Genomic DNA, 18,422 nt, shown 5'->3' on the forward strand with positions numbered 1-18,422 from the left:
CTGACTTCAGAGTGGACATTGCGCATTTTTGGCCATGTAGCTTTGTTAAGTTATACTGGAAAAACTCCAGAGACTTGTCTTTCAGGCTAGAATGTTTGGTCTCTAGATATAGCTGGAGATTGTTGGTTTGATTTTCATTGGTCAGCACCTCATCGCAAGTGATACATTGGGGATGGGCCTTATATTGTGAACAGGTCCATAGTAAGCACGTCTCCATATATCCGTGATCATGTGTCATGGTAGTCCTTCTTTTCATCCCTCTTTGCTCTTCTGTAGTTGAAGGCACTGGGCTGTGGCTTGCTCTGTTCACTCTTCCTTAGACCTTCGGCTCAGGCCTGTGATGAGAGTTGGTAAAATCACAAATGAGCAGCAGCTGCATTAAATCGTCACAGAAGAGAAGCAGTGGAAGTATAGCTGCTGTCTTCTATCTCTGCCCTTGTCATGGTACAAAGCGTAAGTGAGGTATGTCAGCAGGTCCAGAATGCTTTTTTTGTTTTTAAAAATTATATTTTCCAAAAACACTTTGCTGTACAAGTGGCTGGAGAAACTGCAGACTTTTTCTGGAAAAACTCACCATCCTTTTTGTTCCTCATTTTATCTCCTTCTCTTCCCATCAGTTTTGTTCTCTTCCTCATTCTCGACACAGGCTGCCCTGCGTTCTGCTTCCTCTTCTACTCAAAATTGCTTTATCCCTTAAAAAATTCCACAGCAGCCACTAAACTCTCAGTTTCCCCCATCCCCCAGGCAAAAATCAAATTTCTTTACCCCCTCTCCCCCATTACAAATAGGTTCTAATCCCTGCCCCACATCCACTGGTCACAGGATCAGGAGCTCAGCAGGGCTGGGGAAGGAAGTGAGCAGCTCAGCAGGGAAAGGGTGATTTACCAGGAGGAGAGGAAGGTTGTATGTGAGAAAGTACACTTCAAGCCAGAAGGCAGCTTGTAGGGAGGTGGTCCAGGAACGGAGCCAGAAACAGATTTCTTTATGTAAACTATTTGCATCCCTGTTTCCTCCTCTCCTGCCCTTCCTGAAACGGCTCCTTTGGCTATGGGTTGCTCTTATATGTCCTAGACAAAATATTGTAATTTAAGGGATACTACTAAATATTTTTAATTGTTTTCTTCCTGTTGGCATATTGTATCTTTGAAACTAGAAAATGTAATGCTTTAATTTTTCCCCATTTGGCAACCAATGATTCCCCCTCTCAGCTCCCAGGGTATTTAATGGAGCATAAGTGAAAACGACTGTACTCTATATTAATGCAAATGAGCAATACAGTCTCGATTCTTATATATAAGTAGAGAATCTGTGTGTCCCTGAGAACTGAGGATGCAGCTAACATGGGCTGTCCCTGTCTTTATTACAAAAAACTGTTTTGTCCTGTTTTTTCCCTATGCCCCCGCAGACTGCTCTTCCAAAGAAGCCCCCACCCAGCAGATCTGGTGAAACTGTAAGTAGGCGGTGTGAACAAATATGCACCCCAGGGGCCAGCTCTGTCCAGGTCTATCATACAGCCTGCCCTCCACGAAGCCCCTCATACACATGTATGAGAGTCTGCACCATGTGGAGTCTGGGGCATTGCTCCAAGTTGCGAGCCTAGAGGGTGCTCACCATGTACAGGAGGCACCTGTCAGACCAGGGTTGGCATCTGTACTTCTGCTTGCTTCCCCTGTAACAGAGGGGGGCAGCACGTTGTGGCAAGCCATAACGAATGGTGGAAGCAAGTGATATTCATGGGTGGAAAGGCAGGACTGAATCTATGTGATGGAGAGAATAAGAGGGCACGCTGGGAAGATCCAAGGGTGAAATCTAGGAAGGGAAGGGAGAGGAGAATGGAAAAGAGGAAGTGAGGGAAAAGAAGAGAAGACACAACATAGAATATATGAGGGGGGAATGAACAGCCTTTTTTCTCTTCCCTTTCATCTCCAGCTGTCAAATCCTCCTGTACATACCTCCCTAACCCCCACTAAAACCATCCTGTTATGAACCCTTTGCACTCAGGGCAAGGGCTGGTTAATCCCTGAAAAAAATTGATTGTCCCATCAACAAACTGTTTTTATTTTTAAACAAGGATTGCATGAAGCTATTAAACTCTTGTAAACATCCGCAGCAGCTGAAACTTGGGCAGCTCAACCTTTCAGAGGCCTTCTGAATTTTTTTATTTTTTTTTTTTGGCATATGAATTAATCTATCAGGCTGTTACATTTAGTGCTCGTGACCGTTTGTTTTCAACCGCTATCAGAAATCCTGAGGGACAGATTCTTGTCTGCAATAAATCAATGTAGCTTCACTGAAATAACTTGTGCTACACCAATTTATGCTAGCTGAGGCTCTGGCCCTGAGAGTCTTCTTTGACTCACTGCAGGCCTCAAGCAGTTCTTGATCAATTTAGGTTTTTAAAAAATCTCTATATTCTCCAGATGCCACAGTTACAGATGCAGTCAGGAAAACGCAGTTACAACACAAGCGTACGGCTAAATCTCCTGCAGTCGTCTTCACAACAAAAATAAGGCTCTGGTGGCGGTGAAAGTTTATCCTGTTATATTTCAGCAAGACTTTATAGATCCTTTTCCTGGTGTAATTATGAAAGTCAAAATGATTATTTGTTTAGTCTTCTTGTTTTTTTTTGTTTTTTTTATGCGCTCCGCACCAGAATTGGCCTTAACATTTTTTGGAGTGAGCCCATTAAACAGTGTTTTGCCATCTCTCCCCAACTGCGAGAGCCTGTCCCATCATGATTGCAGTGCTACGCAGTAAGCCCAGTGGTTCTGGGAGAGAGTTAGAGATGGTTGTCAGACACCCCCCATAACCGGTTCATTGCATTCCTGTCCTTATCTGCTTTTTGTCTCTTATCACACTTTCATCCCAATGTTGTATCCTTCGGTGCTGCCAGCTTTGAACTATGTTCATTCATAACTATGTTCTTTTTCTTCAAGATGCTCTTTACCCAGGGAATATTCTCACTTTACTGATTCTTAAGGACTCTGTGCTTTCTTCCCTGCTTATTAGCTTAGGTTTTGGACTTTTCAGGAGATGGATTCTGTCTTATGAATTTGGACAGCACGTTGTGGGCATGACTATTATACAAATTAATATAGAATGTGTTTTGGGATCTTCTGGCTATGAGAGGACCGTGAATTACTTGCGACCTTGGGGAAAAATCAGTGAGAAGTGACTGTTGAGATTCCCTCTTGCACTTTTTAGTTCATCTCTCAAATTTGGGGAAGAGGGTGCAAATTTGGGACTGCAGAGGCTCGCATTGATCAGACTATTGTATCAGCCCTGGAAATGTTAGTTAATACAGCAGATCACTAGGAGCAAAAATCCAGGTACTTCATGTCAGTTTCAGGGTTAACTGCACCTTTGATACCATTTTTCCCCCTCCAATCCAGTCTTCCTTAAGCACCCACTTAAGGTTTAGACTCCCAGCAATCACCTCTCTTGTGTGGAGACCTGTGTGTCTCTCCGTTCAGACTGGGTGTTAGGCTTGCAATCCCTCTATACCTCACTGTGATATCCCCAGCAAGCTAGTCTGGCTCACAGGCAGAGCCTGTGTGTTGTTTTCTGTTCAAAGGCTATGAACAGCCTATTGCCAGCAGTTACAAGTTATCTCACGGCTCTTTCTAAGTAAGCACAGCTATTCTTAAGTTAAAAGCATCACAGAGGAAACATATAAAAACAATCGAAGTTCCTACATGCTTGTCAGAGACCACTCCACCTCCAGCATAGAGCTCTGGTAGATGTCAGTCTTTGCAATCCTTCCAGGGGTTGGGTTCTCCGAGGATCCAATCAGAAGAAAGCCGTGCATTAGTTTAAACTCAGTCTTTTTTGTACAAAAAGCCCTTTCTTTGTCTGTTGGTCTCTGGAAAAAGCAGTTTGACCTGGTAAATGCAAACCTTCTCAGGGAGAGAGATCTTTCTAGAGATGATTACAACCTGAGTGATTGACCTTAATAACCACCTCCACTGTTTTGATTTCCTGGAAGAACTGTGGTAGCCTATCCCCCTGGAGTTGAATACAACCCTTGGCCCACAATGATACAGAAACCATACCTCAACTCAATACAATGTGGTCCCTAAAGATGTTGCATGAGGTTGCAATATCTTACACATTTTACATTCATGTAAGAAGTGTCTGTTAGGGTCCTAGTCAAGGTGACGTTTTGGAACAAATTCAAGCCTGGTGCAACTCTAATGAAGTCAGTTTGATGGTTCATCTTTCTTTTTAAGAAATCATGTTAGACTTTGTCTACACTGGCACTTTCGTCGTTAAAACTTGTGTCGCTCGGGTGTGAAACCCCCACCCCCTCCCGAACAACAAAAGTTTTAACGATGAAAAGCACTGTTGTGGACAGTGCTTCATTGGCGGGAGCCGCGCTCCTGATGAGGAAGCTACTGCCCCCCATTGGAGGTGGTTTTATTTTGTCTCCTGGCGATAAAGAGCAGCTACACAGCGCACCTTACAGCGGCACGGGTGCAGCGGCACAGACATACTGTTGTAAGGTGTGCTGTGTTGACATAGCCTCAGTTTCTAAGAGCAGGTTGGACAAACACCTGTCAAGGATGGTCTAGATAATACTTAGTCCTACCACGAGTGCAGGGGACTGGACTAGATGACCTCTCGAGGTCCCGTCTAGTTCTATGATTCTACACTTAAAACTGCAGCGGTGCTGCTGCACTGTTTCAGTGAAGACAGTTCTATGCTGATGGGAGAGCTTCTCGCATCGGCATAGTTAATCCACCGCCACAAGAGCTGGTAACTATGTTGACAGGAGAAACCCCTCCATCCATGTAGCGCTGTCTACACCAGGAGTTGGGTCAGTATAACAATGTCAATTAGGGTTGGGGATTCTTCACATCTGTGAGTGACGTAGTTATACTAATGTAAGTTTGTAGTGTAGACCTGGCCTTAGTTTCCCAGACCTGAAGAAGAGCTCTGTGTAAGCTTGAAAGCTTGTCTGTCCCACCAACAGAAGTTGGTTCAATAAAAGATATTGCCTCACTCACCTTGTCACACAGAAAATAAGGCATAGGAGCACCGGAATTGCCATATGGATCAGAGCAGTTTTGCCCAGTATCCTACACTCAACACTGACTGGTACCAGCTGCTTCAAAGCAAGGCGCAAGAAACCCCGCAGTAAGCAATTATGTGATAACTTGCCCCCAGGGATAATTTCCTCTTAATCTGCATTAATTAGAGGTTAAATTTTGCCCTATTCTATTCTCAGTTGGATCTTGATACTACGGAGATGAATGTGATATGAGCATCTTCCAGTAGTGCATTTAACACTGTAACTACCCATCTGTATTCTCTTACCCCAGAGGACCAAGTGTTTGCACTGTAGTGTCTTGACAGAGTATGTGGAGTTATTTTGTTCTGTGTTTATGCTTGAGTTTATATTTCTTCCAAAACTCCTGTTTATTTTTCAAATATCCATTTTATCTAAAAACGTTCAATCCTTTTTGAATCCTGCTAAGCTGTGGGCTTCAATGATGTCCTGTGGCCATGGGTTCCGCAGGCAAATTGAACATTGTGTGAAGAAATATATCATAGACCAGACTGAAAAGCATCATGGAGATTTCTAAGTCTTCCTTAATAGTTATCCTGTCTTCTACTTTTGGGGAATATGGAATAACGTGACAAACTATAGTGTTGTAAATATGTTGCATCTAGAAAATTAAACGTCTGAGTTGTGAGTGTCAGCAAATATTGCTGTCAGATACAGAAAAAATAACTTATCACAAAATTGTTTATCACCAACTTAGCTTTATTTTAAATACTTCAATTTTTTTTCTCTTTTTAGGTAGTGTTTAACATGGTTGTAGAAGTGCCTCGCTGGTCAAATGCTAAAATGGAGGTAATTAAAAAAACAATCTTGGTTTATTAAATATATAGATATTTGCAGAATTGATGGTGATGTAATGGTTTCCAACATTTTAGAAAGTCAGTTTATTCAGTTGTATCCTTACACGTAAAATTCTTACGACTAGAGTGTTCTTTTGCGGTTATTCATGCTGACGTTTTTCCTGTAGTTAAAAAAAAAATTAAGGGCCTGATTTTGTCTCCCTTACTCACCTTGAGTATTTCCTTATTCCTCAATAACCCCATTGATTTCAAGGTGCAGAGTAAGGTGCTACTCAACATGAATAAGAGGGGCAGAACAGGATAGTAGCAGGATAGTGTCCTGAACTCAATCTTCCTCTCAAATACACAGGTGCCGTAACTTATTTAACTTTGGATTCAAAAGATTTAATCCTCCATGAGCTTTACTGGTGAATAAATTATAGTGTGCCAGCCCTAATCTTGACCTCTCTGTATTGGCTATTGAAAAACATCATATTTAATCTAAGAGCAGTTGTTGGCACTTAGTTACTTTTGAAGTTTTTTTTTCTTCCTGGGAAATGACTTTTGAAATTTTAAAAGTAGAGCCTGATTGGAGCATTCTTCTGCAGTGTCACAATACAAAGGCTTAGGCATGCTTTATTTGTGGTGTAGGTAAAACACTTCCTAAATTGTACAGGAACTAGCTTGTTCCCTTGATAATAGATTAATTTCAGGGCTCCCTTCCCCCAAGGTTTTATGAAAGTTTGGGAGTAAGCTGCTGTTAGTCTTACCCGTGCTGGTGCCCTGTCCAGAGCTTAATTTTTTTCCTGATCCTGAAATGACTTCGAAAGTTGGATTTTAAACTATGTTCACTATCACCAGGGCCGGTGCAAGGAAGTTTCGCGCCCTAGGCGAAACTTCCACCTTGTGCGCCCCCCACCTCCAGTCCTATGGCAGCTCCCCACTCCGCCCTAAAGCACCTCCCCGCCCCGCAGCAGCTCCCCTCCTGCCCTGAGGCACTCCCCGTGGCAGTTTCCCTCCCGGGAGCTGTGCAGCACCTCCCCACCCCAGCTCACCTCTGCTCCGCATCCTCCCCGAGCACTCCGCCCCTACTCTAATTCTCCTCCCAGGCTTGCGGTGCCAAACAGCTGATTGGCGCTGCAAGGCTGGGAGGCAGGAGAAGTGGAGCAGCAACTGCGCACTCGGGGAGGAACCGCTGTAAAAAAAAAGTAAAAATTGGGGGTACCGCTTTTTGACACCCTCAAATCTTGGTGCCTTAGGCAACTGCCTACTTCGCCTTAATGGTAGCACCGGCCCTGACTATCACAGTTCATACTTGTAGGAATAATTCTGCTATTTTTTTTTCTTCTGTCAACTCACGTTGCATTTTAAGATGACGTCAGGGGAAGGCTGAGTCCGCTTGCCAAATGTTCTGATTTCACTGCACCATTTAAAGGCTTAACTTGAAATCTGGCTTGCTTTTAAACGTATTTTATTTTCTTACCTAACACTGCACTTGACCTCCGGAGGTATAGAGACACCTGCTATCCCATTAGAATCAGGTTTCAGCGTGGCTCAACATCCTTGTCTGGCTTTTCCACCTCTAACTTCTTGCAAGAGACAAGAAATGGCTGCCTTTACTTTGCCATGCCAGCTAATCAAATAACTGCTGGGATATGGAAATTCTTAGAATACCACATTGGCAGAGATTATGTTGGTGCCCACCAGATTTCTGTTTTCCTAACCCAGCAGTGGGCAAACTACGGTCTTCCAGACATTTTACTCTGGCCCTCGAGCTCCTGCCGGGGAGCGGGGTCTGGGGCTTGCCCTGCTCTGGTGCTCCAGCTGGGGAGCAGGGTCAGGGGCTTGCCCCACTCTGTGAGGCTCCTGGAAGCAGCAGCATGTCCCCCCTCCGGCTCCTACACGTAGGGGCAGTCAGGGGGCTCCGCACCAAGGAACCACGGCCAATGGGAGCTGCAGGGCTGCACCTGCGGACAGGGCAGTGTGCAGAGCTGCCTGGCCGCGCCCCCATGTAGAAGCTGGAGGGGGGGACATGCTGTTACTTCTGGGAGCTGCTTGCAGTAAGCGCCACCTGGAGCTTGCATCCCTGGCCCCCTCCTGTGCCCCAGCCCTGATCTCCCTCCCGCCCACCGAACCCCATGGTCCCAGCCTGGAGCACCCTCCTTCATCCCAAACTCCTCATCCCCAACCCCACACACCCAGCCAGAGCCTTCACCCTCTCCCGCACTCCAGACCCCAATTTCATGAGCATTCGTGGCCCACCATACAATTTCCATACCCAGATGTGGCCCTCAGGCCAAAACGTTTGCCCACTCCTGTCCTAACCCCTTCCCCGCTCCGAGACACCATCCCTCAGATTGGACCATGGTAGGAAGCCAAAATTAGACATAGATCACCACACATCTGTGACTCCTGGACTGCTCCTCCCTTCATGGGAAGATTTTCTTAACTGATCTAAAGAATTTAAGAAACAAAGTTATTGAAACTTGCCTCCCCTGCTCCATCTTATTAGACCACATTTCCTGCATGTCACTGAGCCCCAACAGTTCACATAGTTTCCTGTTGGCCTTCCTTGACTTCCTTGAGGTCATTCTCATTTTTGCATTGCCAGTAGCCTCTTCCAAGATGCTCTGGCAGCATCAGGCAGGGGCCAAATTATTTTGCTCAGTTACATCACTGTACATCTGGAGAAACATCACCAATCTTGGTGGAGTTACTCCATATTTTCACTGGTAGGATTTGGCCAAATGCAGGGAAAATCCTGACTGAAATCAGAATTGCACAATCAGTCACAACTTTCGGAGCATGCTTTGTATTTATACAAGAAACAGACCTATAATTAGAGGCACAATGTCCAGCTCTGACCTGATGTAAATAGATGCAACTCCTTTGGAAATCTGTGGACCAAAATCAGTGGTGATTTAAATGGTGGTGTATGTCACATGCTTAGTGTAAATGGGTCAGAGAACATGTGTAGATGGTAAAGTCAGACTTGTCTACTTGGGGATACTGGCCAGAATAGCTATTGTAGAATAAGCTATTTTGCAATAAGTCCCCGTGTGGAGACACTTATTTCAGAACAAGGGTGCCTTTTTCTGATTTAACTTAATCTGCACCAATTTGGTGTTCATTGGGTATGCAGAATGAGTGTACAGAACAAGTGTAACTGCTATACTATGGGTAGAGAAAACAGATGGCGGAAAACAACTAACAGTTAAAGCAGTTTTTCCATCATTGTCAACTCCTTGTTATCTGATCAGCTTGGGCCCCTAATTATGTTATTGCCAAATTTGGCCCATAAAGTGCAGAGCTTCAAAGCTAGTTTCTCTTCAGTATTTGTAGCTGACTATGACAGACTCCTTATAATGGTATGCCTTTGCTTGTCTGGGTCCAGCTTTTTATTTTTTTTGCCATGAATACTTCACACCAAAGCTTAAAACATTAATAGCAAGTCAGATTTTTGAACATGACCCTGGAGAGTTAGTGAGGCTATCACACTTTAATAATTTCCAAACCTCAGGCATGCTCTCCCCACTGCCCAAAATGCAACTTCTTACCCAGTTGGGTACAGGATTAATTGCTGTGCATTTTAGAATTCTTTTCTCACTCTCTCTCTTTCACAATCTGCTTAGATTGCCACCAAGGAACCATTGAATCCCATTAAACAAGATATAAAGAGAGGCAAGCTTCGATATGTGGCCAATATCTTTCCTCACAAGGGTTATATATGGAATTATGGTGCCCTCCCTCAGGTAACATTTTTGTTATAATGGTGAAACCTTCTTGTCTTCTGAGTAAATTACCTTATAAATCCTGAGCATTGCTTGAATGCAAATAAGTTGCAAGAAGGACGTTTTTGTTTGATAGATTTGTAAATTAGGAATTTTTTATGCAGAGCTTTAGTGTGTCCATAAATTTTGATCAGAATTGGGGCATGTTTGTAAATGTGTGCGCTATTTCAGGAAGGAGTTAAGTATTTAAGGAACCTTGAATTTATACTTTTTACTTCCCTGTACTATGTGACAGGATTAGGCTGTCATCCTCCTGTCGTTCAAAAGTACTGAAACCAAGAAGTAGTAATATTTTTTTCCTATTACGCAAAGTTCAGGTAGTAAATTCATGTAGGCCATTCATATTTGGCAGTGTAAATAGTAATTGGAATCTCTTAACCTCTCTGACAAAGGAAAAACATATAGGGACTTTTGATTTTGGGTTAAACTAGTTACTTTGACTCATTTCATTTTGACAGACTTGTTTGATCATATTTAATTCAAAATTTTGTTTTGTGTTTATAAACAGTGGCTGAAATTCCATATTTGGTGACAATAAGGATTTAGATGTTTGCTCACGATTTAGATGTTTGCTCATCAGCAACCAGTGGTGAAATATTTGAGGGTGCTTTAGAAGAAATTTCACCACAAGGGTCTTTTCTCTCTTCCCAAAATCCATATTTTTTGGTGGGTGGGTGTGGGCGTGTTTTTTCCCTCTCATTTCTAGTAGATTCATTACTTCAAACATGGAAAAGAAAAATCCCCAAATTGAAACAATTACCTACTTCAGAGGATATAAAAATCACAAAAACCAAAGTCACTTACAGCAGGAAAATAGCTACTGATGGCAAACTTTTTCTAAAAGTGGAAATAACTAAGTTTTAAAACAATCTCCTTTAATTAAAAAAAACAACAAACAAAATGTTGAACATATCTTCAGAAACACATCCAGTTTTGACTTAGCATTTGTACCTGAAGAGGGACTTAAATTCCAGACCCTCAGATTAAAAGGCTGGTGCTCTCCCAGCTATCTTATCGAGGCTCATAAAATCTACCATCTTTCTTGAGCTAAGCATGCCTATTGCCAGAAAAAGGAGAGGCTGTGTCTTTATTTACTGGTGTTTTATTAACCTCTGTAATTTATAGGTAAACTAAGGAATTGTGATTGAAGTTTAATTATTGTGTTTCTCAATCCTTTAACAGACTTGGGAAGATCCACACCATAAAGATAAGGATACAGGATGCTGTGGTGATAATGATCCCATTGATGTGTGTGAAATAGGCACAAAGGTTTGTCTTAATAAACACGGTTATTTTAATATTTTGGTAGCAGCTTTTTGGATAGAATGGAGAGGGGCAAGGTGGAAGCAATTGACCAGAGGGAAGAGGTTACACTATTTATTTGTGGCTGAGGGATGACCAAAGTACAGGGCCGGCCTTGGGGAAAATGGCACCCTGGGCAAACTTGCATTTAGGTGCCCTGGCCCCTGTGGGTGTAGTGCCCCCCTATTGCCCCTGGTCCCCCATGGGCTCCCCACCCTGCCTTTCCCCCTAGTGCCTTCACTGCGCCCCTAACCCTGCACTGGCATGCCCCCTCGCCCTAACACCTGCATTCCCCTCCTGTGCCCCTAACCCCTGCACTGTGACACCTTCACCCCAATGCCTACTCCCCCTTCACTCCCAACCTGTGCCTCCTTGTGCACCCCACACCTGTCCCCTTCTTTGCCCCTACCCCTGCAGTGTGCCCCCTTCATCCCAACCGCTGCACTCCCCTTCTGTGCCTCAATCCCTGTACCCTTTCGCTCCTACCCCCTGCACCTCCCTCCTGAGTCCCTAACCCTGCACTGTGCACATTTCATCACCCCAACACCTGCCCCCTCCTGTTCCCCTAACCCCTGCAGTGTGTCCCCTTTATCCCAACCGCTGCGCTTCCTGTACCCCAACCCCTGCACAGCGCATACTCCCACACTTCAACACTTGCCCTCTGCACTGTGCCCCCCTCACTGCTACCCCCTGCACCTCCCTCCTGAGCCCGAGCACCTAACCCCTGCACTGTGCCCCCTGTGCCCCTAACCCTTTCATTCCCCCTCCTGCACCCACGTTGAGAAACTGACCTGGATGCACAAAGCAGCTGGCGTTGCTGCTTGCTCCCCCACTGGACTGCTGCTCCTCTGCCCCATGAACTCCCTGGGCTGTGTAAAGGGAGGGAAGGAGAGCAGCAGCTTCTGGATCTCTGTAACAAACACAGTACAAGGAGGCAAGTGGTGAAATCAGGGCCGGCTCCAGGCCCCAGCGCACCAAGCGCGTGCTTGGGGTGGCATGCCGCGGGGGGCGCTCTGCCGGTTGCCAGGAGGGCGGCAGGCGGCTCCGGTGGACCTCCCGCAGGTGTTCCTGCAGAGGGTCCGCTGGTCCCGCGGCTCCGGTGGAGCATCCGCAGGCACACCTGCGGGAGGTCCACCGGAGCCGTGGGACCGGCGAGCAGCAGAGCGCCCCCTGTGGTGTGCCACTGTGCTTGGGGCGGCGAAATGGCTAGAGCCAGACCTGGGTGAAGTGACCTGAGGGAGCCCGGGTGTTGTGTATGTTGCGGGGGGGGAGGGAGGGGAGAAGAGAGAGAGAGAAAGTGTGTGTGTGTGTGAGAGAGACAGTGCGTGTTGTGTTGAGGGGAATATGTGTGTGACAGTAGTGCACTGTCTCTTTAAGAAAGCACTCAGGGTCAGGAACCCGAAGGCTTGTGTTCAGACACAAGCAGCTACCAGCAGCTCCAGACCTAGAGAGGCAGCAGCGCACACACAATTTCCCCGTCCCATCACCCAAGCTCAATGGAAATCGGGTGCACGGGTGAGGGGGACAGCCTGTCATCAGGCTCCACCCTGCCCCAGCAGACAGGAGGACTCTCCCAGTCTGGAATGGCCAGGGGCGACTCCGGGGAGGAGTAAGTGGGGGGGACAGGAACAGCAGTGGCTGCACACGTGGAGCAGGGCAGAGGATGGGAACCTCTGCTCTGGAGGAGTCATCTGATCGCCTGATTCCATGGCTGGTCGTCCAACTATCCCCTGCAGCTTGGATCTCTCCCCCTAGTCCCCTCTCCAGTGCTGCTGCCTGCCTGCTTCCCGCCTCTGTCAGCCCAGTTTTCCCTCAGCAGGTCAGGTGGGAATCCAAACCCTGCGCACGTCACCCTCTTTGGTGGGCCGTCCTGGGCAGGTGCCCAGACAGCCCACCCCAAAGACCAGCCCTGCCAATGTATGGGCAAGGTTCTGTTGTTAGAATCTGAGAAGAAACTGAGGGTTGCTTGTGTTGGTAGGGGAAAGGTTTAAAAACCCTGGGGCTCACTTCAGGTTTATGTCTTATGTTCCTAAAAGCTCATGCTTCAGGGTTTCAGCCAGCCACTGGCAGGGGGTCAGGAAGAGATTCCCCCCACTGGCTCCCAAATATTCTGGAAGTGTTTTTATCTTCTTTTTTCTGTACGATTTGGTGGTCTATTCTGGCCTTAAACTCAGTGAAATGGTGGATTTTAGAGAGGGAAGAAAGAACCAGCAGGATTTCACAAAAGCTTGGGTATTGAATGAGAGAGACAAGAGGAGATAAAAATGGCAGGTTTTATGGCTAAAATAACTCACAAGGGCAGTGCAGTTCTTAACAGCAATAGAAAAGAGAGAGAGAACTTATTTTTTTTTGCCATGTTGAGCTTGAATTGCCAATGGGGAAATCTAGGAACGCAAGTCAGAAAAACAAACGTGTGAGACTGGAGTGAGGGGGATAGATTAGGTGAAAAGGCAGATTTGGGAGTTTGAGGCCACCCAGAGATGAGAGAGAAAGGAAAGAGGGTCTAATATAGCGCTTATGGGATGTTGACTGCGATGAGAGGAGAAGGAGACTCTGAAGGCTCATTTGAAGTGGTAAGGTGGTAACAACACAGAGGGAGAAAAATTCTGAAAGTCCACAGAGTTAGGAAGGGAGGTAGCAATCATCAGTTGTGCTAAAGGTGGTGAATATATCAAGGAAAATGACTTTGCAGAAGATGCCCCTTGGACTATGCCAGAAGGAGACTGATTGCTAGTGACCTAAGTAAAGGTTGTGGCAGTGGAGAGGCGGAACCTGAATTTGGATTACAAGGGATCAAGAAGGAATTGGAGGAGAGGAAATTGCTGCAGCAGGAAGAAACGTCACACTCCTGGGGCTTGGAGGAAAAGAAGAGGAGAGAGATGAGGTGCTACTTGGAGAAGCTAGGGTGAATTTAGAGTGTGGAGATAGGTGTATGTTTGAAGGCTAGGAGAAAGGAGCCAGGAGAGTGAGAGAAGAGATGAAGACTTGGGATGGGGATAGGTAGAAGGCATTAGAAGATGAATGAGTGATGCCTCTGGATCACAGATTGGGGTAAATATAGAGGGGAGGGAAGAAAATTCTTGCTAGAACATGTCAGTTTTCTCCTTGAAGAAATTACTGAGATCTTGCACAGAGTGGTGGAAGAGAGAATCAAAGATGAGAAAAGACGGGAGAGGGGCAAATAGATCTGGGAATCTATGAGGGACAGGAAGTAAATCTCTGAATGGGAATGTGGAAGAGTTGAAAGAGGAGAACAACTTTTTGGTCTGTTAGAGGAAAACAAAGAGGTTGCGACTGTGTAGCCTTTTCTGTACCTTTCTAAGACAGAAATTGTGCTGCTGTGCTTTCAGGTTCACTCTCCTGGTGAGATCATTCAGGTAAAGGTTCTTGGAATTATGGCTCTTATTGATGAAGGAGAGACAGATTGGAAGATTATTGCCATCAGTGTGGATGACCCAGAAGCCCAGAGAATTCATGGCAAGTATCTTTATCTGTCCTCAAACATCCACTTCAGCAAGTGAACTTTGAGGAACAGGATAAATTTAGAATTTGGAACTGGTAATACAGAAATGTGACCTAGATTACGAACTGTGCAGCTCCAGATTTAAATATTTGCACCTTGGTTTTAATTGCATGGTCAGTAGAGTGGTGTTTGACATTGACACACAAAGGATGAATCAAGGCAGACCGCTTAAAGAAAAGGGAGCATGTATTCATCGATTTGCTGTAGTCTGCACTTAAACATCTTCTTTAGGGAATGCACTTATGTATCTCACACTAAGCTTTAGGAAAGCTAGCGGCTATCTCCGGACTTCCTCAGATGACCTGTCACACAGAGAACCCTGTGTGAGAGAACATGATCTTTGAAACATGACTGCCTTAGTAAGTAGTTGGGAGAATTGTAAGTTTAAACCCTTGCAAATGTCATTTACTTTGAACAGCCCTAATTTCCATTGGCTGTATGAGGGTTTTTTTGTTCATGAGTGTTTGGATAGGTATAGTTTTGCACTCTGAAGATGCCCCTACATTTTTAAAGTGTCCTGTCGGGTTTTGACAACGTGATTCCCAAGTAACTGAGAATTTTTGCACATGTGAAATTAGTTGGTGGGCTCATTTTAGCTTTTTGTAGTTCACATTGCAAAATCATTATCACAATTGACTCCAACAGAAGCCTTGATGTTAGTGTCAGCAGAGAGAAGGTACAGATTAAAGGAACACATCTAACTTAAAAAATAAAATCACATTTGTCTGAAAAGCTTTTACTTGCAACTGTGAAATAGTTTGTACTATTGCTGAAAGAAACAAAAAGAAACAAATTAGGTTTTTAAGTGTTTACTTTCAGTATTGTTAGTTTGTCTCCCCAACAGCCATTCATCCACTTGTTTGTTTTGTTTGCGTCCTTTGCACAGTAAGAGAGAAGAAAAAAAAATACAAAAAAAAGGTGTGATTTGTGGAGCCACAAAAAATGGATGGCAGGACTCCAAGGCAGGTCTAGCACCTGAAATGACCTTTAACTTATTTTTAAAAAATTGACTAGATTTCAGCTTGGTAGGGTTGCTTTAAAGTGGCATGGTAACTGGATTACCTTCCCATTCCTGCAGGTGTTCCCTTCAGAAGAGTTAAGGGTGTGTTGTCAAATGTTTCACACGGTGCTTGTTCTGTACCTTTCCTGTAGCTAGCAAATAAAATAATTGGGAATCCAAGGGCTAAAGTCATGTGCAAGTCTTCGACAATTTTTGTCAAGTTAATAATTGTGTTCTCAGGCTAAATATGTTATGTACTCTCAGGTACATGTGGTCAGGACTTATCCTTTTGTTGGGATAGTACCCGTTTTAATGGTCTGTCTGTAGTAACTGATGTATCCAATAGCATTCCAGATGTCTGAGGAATTATGCTGCTCAGCCATTGAACCATTTTCCTGGTGGCTGAATGCAATATTAAGGCAAGTTGTTATCCGCATCAGTGGGCTGCTACCTTGATGGCCCTCCCCTTTTCATTGTTTCCACAGGTCACCATGGCAGATTACCTCTGATGAAGGGATAAGGAAGCTATTAGGCTGGTAAAATCACTGAGGCAGATCAATTGCAGCAGAGTGTTTTTTGCCTTCTTGTACTGTGTTTGTTACAGAGATCCAGAAGCTTAGTTTAGGGAAGCAGTGAGATGTCTCAGCCTGCAGCTTCATCAGTGCGAAGATGGCACTCAGATCTATGCCTCTTTTTTCATCAAAACCAGGATGAGATAGAACTGATGTTAATGGCATAAGGAAGCATCTACATGAATGGATAGGTGATGTTAGTGTGCCTTCTGTCTAAGGGGCTTGCTGGCATGGTTCATAATCACACGGTCATCTTGGATTCATCACTAGCCCTGGATTTTTCAGGTGTCAGCTGTAGCACATAGATCCTCTTTCCATCTACTTTTGGTTTGGAGGCTGAGACCCTTGCTTTTTGCCATGGGCCTTGCCCCCATGATCAGAACGTCTGACAGCCCTTAGAAATGACTCTGAAGTTTCAGCTAGCTACAGTGTAGTTGCTTGTAAATAGAAAGGCACATCTGGTAAGAAGGGCTAATTGATTTGAGATTCAGTTATCTGAGAACATCTTTCTGTCTTCTTCCCCACCTCCTTCACACAGAAACTAAGATCTGTGGAGTTGCCCTCAATGTTTGCACTCAAGTTTACAACGTTCCATAATGTTCAGTGGGTATCAATATACATTTTGTAATAAATAAGAACCACTTGGTGGCTGGCTAAGTGATCTTGACAAACAATTAGTGATATATTTTTAGACATTTTTTCTTTTTTAATCTCTTATACTTTTTTTGACCATAACTTAAACTGATTAAGAAATATGGAAAAAAACTGAGCCACTGTTTAACACTTAGTGCATTAGTGCTGTCTTAAATCTGATTTTGTTTTATTGAGTAATATTCTTGCCGTAAAGGATTGAGTGCTTTGGTGACAGAACTCCAATTTATTTGGAAATAGACTATTTATCTCTTTTTTTAAAAACAAAAAATATGAACTATGGCATGTGATGTGTGTACGCACACAAAATTTTTCATTTGAGAATATATTTGCATGAATAGCTGTGGTTTTCTAGTTGTATTTCTTAAACCTTCAAGTTCAATCTCATGCATCCATTTTGTGTTTTCCAGAAGAAGGAACCTAATCTAGCAAGCATAATTGTCTGCTAATGTGATGCTGGCCAACCAGGTGTCAGCTCATGCCAGGGTCCCCCTGCCTCAGTTGACTACTGACAAATACAGAGTTGAAATGAGTCTGGCTCACCTCTGTGTACAGATTGTTAAAATAGATATTAGAATTATAATAATGTGTTGAATGTTTAGACTTCATTGAATGCTTGTGGGTTGATGTATGCATTAATCTCACTTATAACATCTGTGTCTGATGTTGTAAGATAATATTTAAGCATTCACATTGTAAGCCTCTATGTTTAAATCACCTGACAGAAGAGAGGCATTAACTAGTATGAAGTGCTAATCTCCAACAGAAGCTGTTATGTCCTGCTCGACAAGGAAGGCCCATCGACACCAGTGGAGCATTAAAGAGAACAAAATATTTCTTTGTTTATTCCCCATGAAGATGAGTCTTGCAAGTGAATTGCTCCCATCACCTGAGTTTGAAGTTCAGAGCAGAAGGGTGGGGGGAATAAAACCCCTAGCAATGAGGAAAAGTATCTTTATGCTGCTTTGACTGTGGGGGGCAAGGATTACTAGGCATAAGCAAAAGATCCCCAGTGCTTAGCCTGGATTAGCTATAAAGGACAGATAGCGCTTGTTTATTATACAAGCTTCTTTCACATTTTGAAATTTGAGATTGAAATTCATGTGTGTATATATGTTTACCTGTTTTGACCTTCGAAATAACTCTCTTGTTTCCTTGTCCCATATAAATAAATCTTCAGATAGCTTGTAGTCAGTCTTTTAATAAACTGCCTTTGGTGGGAGATCCAGTGTGCAATTGACCTGGGCTAAGTGCCTTGTCTTTTGGGACTCAGAGTAACCTGAATATTGCTACAAAGAGTCCTGTGGCACCTTATAGACCAGGGGTCAGCAATCTTTCAGAAGTGCTGTGCCGAGTCTTCATTTATTCACTCTAATTTAAGGTTTCACGTGCCACTAATACATTTTAACATTTTTAGAAGGTCTCTTCCTACAAATCTATAACATATGACTAAACTATTGTTGTATGTAAAGTAAATAAGGTTTTTAAAATGTTTAAGAAGCTTCATTTAAAATTAAATTAAAATGCAGAGCCCCCTGGACCAGTGGTCAGAACCCAGGCATGTGAGTGCCACTGAAAATCAGCTCGTGTGCCATCTTTGGCACACGTGCCATTGGTTGTCTACCCCTGTTATAGACTAACAAATGTATTGGAGCATAAGCTTTTGTCGGTGAATACCCACTTTGTCAGACACATGACTGACAAAGTGGGTATTCACCCATGAAAGCTTATGCTCCAAT

The 18,422-nt window shown here is 44.1% G+C and overlaps 1 protein-coding gene across 1 annotated transcript in view; it reads left to right on the forward strand.

The window, feature by feature from the left end:
- Positions 1 to 18,422, forward strand: part of PPA2 (inorganic pyrophosphatase 2) — a 52,432-nt gene that overhangs the window by 13,328 nt on the left and 20,682 nt on the right. The window contains exons 4-7 of the mRNA XM_032794253.2: positions 5,804 to 5,857; positions 9,477 to 9,596; positions 10,818 to 10,904; positions 14,288 to 14,414. Of these exons, the coding sequence (XP_032650144.1) occupies positions 5,804 to 5,857; positions 9,477 to 9,596; positions 10,818 to 10,904; positions 14,288 to 14,414 (388 nt within the window). The remainder of the gene's footprint in view (positions 1 to 5,803; positions 5,858 to 9,476; positions 9,597 to 10,817; positions 10,905 to 14,287; positions 14,415 to 18,422) is intronic.

Source organism: Chelonoidis abingdonii, chromosome 5 (assembly GCF_003597395.2).
Source record: "Chelonoidis abingdonii isolate Lonesome George chromosome 5, CheloAbing_2.0, whole genome shotgun sequence".
In the NCBI taxonomy this organism is placed as follows: Eukaryota; Metazoa; Chordata; order Testudines; family Testudinidae; genus Chelonoidis; species Chelonoidis abingdonii.